Here is a 7,165-nt window from a genome sequence, read left to right as displayed (position 1 = left end):
CATATTGGAAGACCTACTACTGCCTCTAGAGGGGATAGCTACCAAGAGGGGATAGGTCGATTAATTTCCAGTTTGGGGCATATATTCTCTGTTCATTTGCTGGTATTTTGGTCAATTAGATATTCTCTTTAGGGTTTGTGCATGAGGTGCTTTGATCCTTATGGATGTAGCTCATATTCGCCTTAACCTTTCATGATAAAAAGGAGAAGTAGTTGAGATATAACTTTCTATTTTATTTCAATATTCTCTTTGTGGAATACATTTGATATGTTTATTTCTCAATAACATGGAATTGAAAGGAATTAACAGATAACATAATCGAGTGGTTTCGTCACCTCTTAATGACGAGAAATTAAAAGGAATTAAAATATAACATAACCAGGAGGTTTACGCCACCACTTATTTGTTCAATGGGGTCGAATCATCTTCTCATCAACCACTTTTATTTGCTAGTTCCACCTATAACATCTTACTAGTTGGATTTCAGACTCTCATCTCTTTCATCTGCTTGAACATTGAGGCCACATTTATTTCCACAGAAGCAACTTCACCTTCTTTTTGCTCCTGTTGTAAAGCTTAGTAAATCCTTTTGGTTCCTATCAAGTCGGCGCTGATTGTGACTAGTTCGTCATGGATATTATGATATGTCATCTTTAAATGAAAAAGGGAGGCTGCAGTTCTAACATTTCGTCCTTCGCCGAAGGTGACCATTAGCTCCATATATCCCCCATTGACGAGTTATTGTGTTGTTGGAAGCTTGTAGATCTGACCCTTCGTATGGTTATAACTTTTCTTTCTTTAGTCCAAGTTTTTCAAAGAGGTAGGCATACATGATGTCGCAAGAACTTCCCCCGTCGATCAGAATCGGGGACACGTCAAAATTGGCTATGATTGCAGTTATTACCAAAGGGAATATCTCGTTTGATATTCCTCTTAACTTCTCACTATCTCGGAATCCGGAGATAGGTATTTTTAGGTTGGTACTTAGGTATACCCCTCTTTTTTGCTTGCAACCATAAACTTGGAAATCTTCCTTTTGATTACGCCTTTAGACGACACAATTGACCTTGGGGATCCCCCGGTTATGGAGGCGATGTACATACGCTTTCCTTTATGTTCTCTGCCTTCTTCCCTGTCGATATCTTTACTTGCCCCCCCTCCCCCGGTCACAACCTCATTTGTCTTCTTAAACGAATTCCCCTTCTTTTGAGATTCCTCCCTACTCCTCTTCCCATGTTTGGTATACTCATATAGTCATCCTTCTTGATAAGTCCTTCGATTTCATCCTTGAGATGAATGCAATCATTTGTATTATGGCCATGGCTTTTATGGAAATGACAATACTTTGATCTATCAGTTTGAGAGGACTCCCTATTCGGATTTAGATTTCTTACTCCAACTTCCTTAAATTTATTGCTAACACATTTTGTAAGAATCCTTTCAAAAGTGGTGTTCAACGGGGTGTAAGAGTCAAATTATGAGCGAGGTTTTGGCTTGTGTTCTTCTCTAGATTTATCGGATTCGTTATCCACTTTTTTCCTAGATCCGGGGATGCCTACCCCCTAGCCTCCTTCGTCGTCTAATAGTTTTTCTCAAACTTCATGTAAGGTTGAGCCCTGCTTAACAACTCATTCAGGTTGTAGACTTCTCTACAACCTAGATTCTCTCAAAATATGTTGTCAGGTCAGAGTCCTTTTCCGAAGATCCATCATTTGATACTTTCATCAGTTCCTAATGTGGCTAGTGCTACTTTGGTAAATCGGTTGATGTATGCAAGGGTTTCTTTCTTGCCTTGAGTTACTCCATTGAGGGCAACCATACTTACTGGTTGTCTTTTTTTTGGTAGTGAAGTGGGCCGTAAAATTTTCCATAACTCAGGCCACAAATCTATGCTCCTATCAAGGAAAGATTTGTACTAGTCTCGTGCAAATTCTTTCAGAGTGAGCACGAACAATTTACATTTTTTGTCCCCATCTTCATGGTAGTAGTCCAAATGACTAACTACATGATCAATGTGCTATTTGGGATATCCGTCCTTGTTGTAAACTTGAAGTTTAAGGGAATTTTTTCCAAGGAACGCGTAATTTTGTCGTTTAGGATGCAAGCGATTGGAAGATTATTCTTCATAGGTGGAGCCAAAGTGGGTTCCTCCTTTCATTCTCTCCTTGTCGACCTACGAGCTTCTAAAGAAGTGTACCTAACGTTCCTTCCCTTGGGATCGGGTGAGGGTGTGTGTTCTCTATGTTCTCGGCGACATGGAGATTTTTGGAGTTCCTCCCGTCCTTTCGCTAGTTCCATGACCTTCTACGAGACATCGTCTTGAATGGTGCAATCTTTCGGTACAACATTTTGTAGACTCTCCTTTATCTGTGCCAGTATGTCAGCGATCGCTTGATAATTTTGATGTTGGATCATTCAGAATATGTTGCTCAACAGTTCATGAGCAGCTTCTGGCCCTAAATTGGCTTCTAAAAGTTGGAAACCAGGAAATGCTTCACGTCTGAGGGCTACAATGGGGTGTATATGATCAGATGAATGATGCTCCTATGTGGAATTGCTGAGTATTGACTGCGAGTTAGGTAGGTTGAAGAGCTCCTTGCATCATTTCTGGCTAGTTGTGGAGGAAGAAGAGTGGGCAAATGAAGATTTTCTATAGTGTCGGTTGCTGTCGTGACCAATTGTTGAGCGGAAGAACGAGTAGTTTTTTTTTTGCGGTTCCATTTATGACAATTTTGGTGAAACGAAATTTAGTCACGAATTCGGTATAATGGATTGGGAACATAAAGTTATGTCCTGTTTGGGATATGGATCTAGGTATGAGATCAAGAAATCGTGGTGATCGTAGGGTTTTGGTGTCGGTTCCCACAGACGGTGCCAATGTTTAGATGAGATGATTAGATATTCAATTGCGATAGATTTTTGGTTTCGACGCAGTGGATCAACTTAATATGTAAGGTTATCACTTCAATGCTCAAGTTATTGTATGAAACAAATATGAATATTCCCAATGGGAGTGAAGTTACCTCAGAATGGCGCGCTTTGCTTCATCTGTAGATGAGTTTGTTTGTAACTGAAATGTGAATGGAATTCGAGAAATGCAGATGACTGTAGGATGAATTTGCCGACTCTAATCGTTTCCACCTAGAGAAATTACGAATAATAATTTAATTGCTTAATATCATATTGGTCTCTTAATTCTTCAAAACATATCATATTTGTCCTTTTCGTCAAATTAACGACGAAAAAACTCAAAAATTGATCGCTAAATTCGTCACTAATTAAAAAAAATAATCAACATGATACATTTTAAAGACTTAAAAGATCAATACCAACCTTTTCTAAATTAATGGACCAAAATAATTTTCATGGTTAACACACATAACCACAAATGATATTAAACCTAATTTAATCTATATTTGTCATATTTAAATTCCCTTGAATATTGCATTTTGATCGGCCCAAATGAAAGTATAGTACTTAGTTTGACTAATGATCACGAGAGAGTGTACTTTAAGAAGGAAAACCAAGTAGTAAAGACATGGACACGAGGAGAGCAATTATTATGGTTCTTGTACAATGTACAAAATAATAGTAATACAATTATATAAATATTTGAAGAATAGTGGAAGGTGGGTGAAGCAAGGAAAAGCACTTTCGGCCGCCGGTGGATGCCGATACAGATGCTTCATCCATCCACTATCACATAAAACTATTTCTTCCACTTTTCTTCTTCTTCCTCCAAAATTCACCACATAAAACTCTCTTTCTCATTCTGCTACCACTTCTACATAAAAACAACCTAGTACACATCAACATATACAACAATAATAATAATAATGTTGTTTAAATTTGTAGCAGGTCCTAGGAAGAAAAAACCAGGAACCGTTCCTGTTTACCTAAACGTCTATGACCTCACACCTATTAACGGTTATGCTTACTGGTTTGGTCTTGGAATCTACCATTCAGGTGTTCAAGGTAAATTCACCAACTTCTTTTTTTATTTCATTATTATTAATTATTAATTAATTATTAATTAACCATACTAATAATCTATGTTTAATTTTTTTCTTTTGCATTTTTTAATGTAGTTCATGATGTTGAATATGGTTTTGGGGCACATGAAAATGACACAACGGGTATTTTTGAAGTGCAACCGAAAAACTGTCCTGGTTTCACTTTCAGAAAATCGATTTTCATTGGAACAACGGATCTGGGTAGTAAAGATGTTGGTGTTTTCATGGAGAAACTAGCTCGAGAATATTCTGGAAATTCTTATCATCTTATTTCCAAGAATTGTAACCATTTTTGTGATGATGTTTGTTACAAATTAACGGGGAAATCGATTCCGAGATGGGTTAATCGACTTGCCAGACTTGGTAAGAGATTTACTGACAGTTTTTATATGAACTTTACTAGCTTGGTTCAAGAATAACATGTTTTCTCTCATTGCATTTCAATTCAAGTTTGTTATGTGTTATTCTGTTTATGTTACCCTGCTTTTTCGTTTTAAGTTTTGTTGGATTTAAACCTTTGTGTTCATGTAGACCAAAACTAGTAGTAAGTCATAAGCATTAAGAACCATGCTTGATCTACTGAATAGAATGTGTTCGGTTAGGAACTAGAAATGAAAGATGAGGTGGTGAAGTTGAGACTCACTGCGGTGGAGCAAAACTTCCTATGCGACGGAGTGGGAGGACTTGTAAAGTTAACACTCAAATACCTAAGTCAGCGAATAAGGCCGTCTTTGTGGACGTGCAAGATGGGCTATCGCAGAGGGCTCCAAATTTATCAGGCTAAACTAAAGCTAAGTAGGGCCTCATAAAAAAAATTCAAGATAAATCATGATTAAATATGGCCTATATTTATTTTTCCATGGTTAAACTGTGACTAACCTACCTAGACTCTCCAAAAATTTAAGATGGCTCTGTCAGCGAGAGAAATGAGGAGTAATATATGAGTGAGAATGAATTTGAATACTTGAAATGACGCGTTTTACCCTCATATATCAAGAGCGGTTGAAACTGTTCACGTGTGATGCGGCATGTTGTACGGGCAACCGTCTCTGTCTGGGTGATTCATGCGTTGAAGGATGAATTGTTGCTTCTAGCCAAGCGAAGATCTACTTGTTTTGCGTCATGGACTTTTTGCCATGGGCCTTACGAACGACTCGGAACAAAGTCATGTTTGAAAATATTTACGTTTATTATATATGCGCTTTTATTATATAAGCACTTATGTATAAGCTATTTCTATAAGAAGAGAAAAAATAAAGTTAAATTGCTTTCATATTAGATATAAGCTGATTTCATAAACTACCTTCAAGAACTTGTGAACTGAAAACAATAAATAGTATGAAAGTATGAAGTGTTAAGTTAAAAAAACAAAATCCAACTAACTGCTTTTGCTTAGGCTATTGATTTCTAATCCCCAACTTATTCTCTACTTGTTATATGATTGGTCTTCCAATGCTATACCTTGTAAATAAGTCAAAAAAACTAGGAAGCATTTCATGAATCTGAATTTCTAACTGTAACATGCTCTTGATTTATATGAAGGTTTATTTTGCAACTGTGTTCTCCCGCCCGGTCTAAACGAAACAAAGGTTCGACAAGTTACATCCGACAAGGTTCAAGAAGGTGAAAAACGGAAAATCAGAAGTCAATCCAGCAGATACGAGGCTTCCTCCAACCTTCGCGGTTCATCAAGACATTGCCTTCGTCCATCGTCTTTGATGAAAGCTTCTTCAACCACGACGTTAACGGTAAAGTAAAGGTTTGAGAATTGTGTAAGCAACCTACGATGACACAGTGCAGAAAGTTGTTTATTTGCTCCATCTTTCTGTTCTGGTGTATATGTTTCATAGTTTTGCAATGGATACTAAGGAATGGTTTGCGTTGTGTTTTATTCAAATTTGGTTTTTTTTCTTTCTCTAATTTTTTAGGTGTGTTTTTGTTCAATCTTGATTGAACTTGTTTTAGTTGATGTAGCAAATAGGAATGTGTTTGTTGTGCAGAATAGTGTTACCTTTACTGGAAATGTGAGAAATATTGAGGAAAAATTATATTTTTAGTCTAAATTTGTGCTTGAGATACTGAAAAAAGTTGTGCATTGTGCAACATTTTTTGTCAAAAATGTGCAACTCGTTTTTTAATGAACAAATGGAGCCTTAGCATGATTTTTTTGAACCTTGCTGGTTGAATCTGACAAGTGAATGTATAATTTTGCGGAATGTATATGATATAGTTGCTCTTATTAGAATTTTAACTAATAAAATTGGACGTTAAGAATAATGTATTAATCATGAAATATATATAGGCACGGTTCATCTAAAATATATCAAAATAGTGGACAGTATGATTAGGAGAAAAATCAATTTATTTGTCTATAATAAATTAAGTGGATAAGTGAAAAAACAAAAGAATTAAACAACTCTGGATTTAAACTTTGTATACCGGAAAAGTTAGATTAAAAAATGGGGTGTGGATTATTGTAGAGAAGAAGTGAAAGAAGGATATCGTGGATGTGAAAGAAGTAGAAGATAAATTTATAGCTTTGAAATTTGTAGTGGAACAAGATTTTATTAATATTATTAGCGCTTATGCACCTCAGGTTGGGTTAACACAACACTTTAAAGTGAACTTTTGGGAAGATTTATAAGGCTTAATTCAATATATACCTCAAGGAGAGAAGCTTTTTCAATGAGGAGATCTAAATGGACATGTAAGGAGCGTAGCAAAAGGTTTTGAGAGTATGAATGAGTGGTATGGTATAGGGGAGATGAATGTGGGTAAACCCATCTTGGAGTTTTTGTCGGCTTTGGATCTTACTATAGTTAATATCTAGTTTAGGAAAAGAGATGAGCATCTTATCATATATAAAAATGGGATGACATGTTATCAAATAGATTTTTTTCTTGTTAGGAAGTCAGATATGAAGATTTGTTTAGATTTTAAAATTATTCCAAAAAAAAGTTTGACTATCCAACATAGAGTATTTGTTAGGGATGTAAGAATCAAGGGGATAGCAAAGAGAAAGAGTCACATGGGAGCGTCACATATCAAGTGGTGGCATTTGAAAGGTGAAAAATAAGGAAGTTTCTAACACAAGATCTTGGAGGAAGGGTTTGGACAACCACAAGAAAGTGATAAATGATATGTGAAATAAG

The 7,165-nt window shown here is 36.2% G+C and overlaps 1 protein-coding gene across 1 annotated transcript; it reads left to right on the top strand.

Moving 5' to 3' along the window:
• Window positions 1-3,542: 3,542 nt before the first annotated feature.
• Window positions 3,543-6,087, top strand: LOC127087753 (deSI-like protein At4g17486). The gene is made up of 3 exons (XM_051028691.1): window positions 3,543-3,975; window positions 4,089-4,376; window positions 5,556-6,087. Exons 1-3 carry the CDS (start codon window positions 3,837-3,839, stop codon window positions 5,768-5,770), a joined length of 642 nt encoding a protein of 213 aa, XP_050884648.1. The 5' UTR covers window positions 3,543-3,836; the 3' UTR covers window positions 5,771-6,087.
• Window positions 6,088-7,165: the final 1,078 nt, after the last annotated feature.

The sequence above is a fragment of the Lathyrus oleraceus genome, chromosome 5 (genome assembly GCF_024323335.1).
Source record: "Lathyrus oleraceus cultivar Zhongwan6 chromosome 5, CAAS_Psat_ZW6_1.0, whole genome shotgun sequence".
NCBI lineage: Eukaryota > Viridiplantae > Streptophyta > Magnoliopsida > Fabales > Fabaceae > Lathyrus > Lathyrus oleraceus.
The sequence above is the reverse complement of the archived record's forward strand: the minus strand, read 5'-3'. Positions and strand labels throughout refer to the sequence as shown.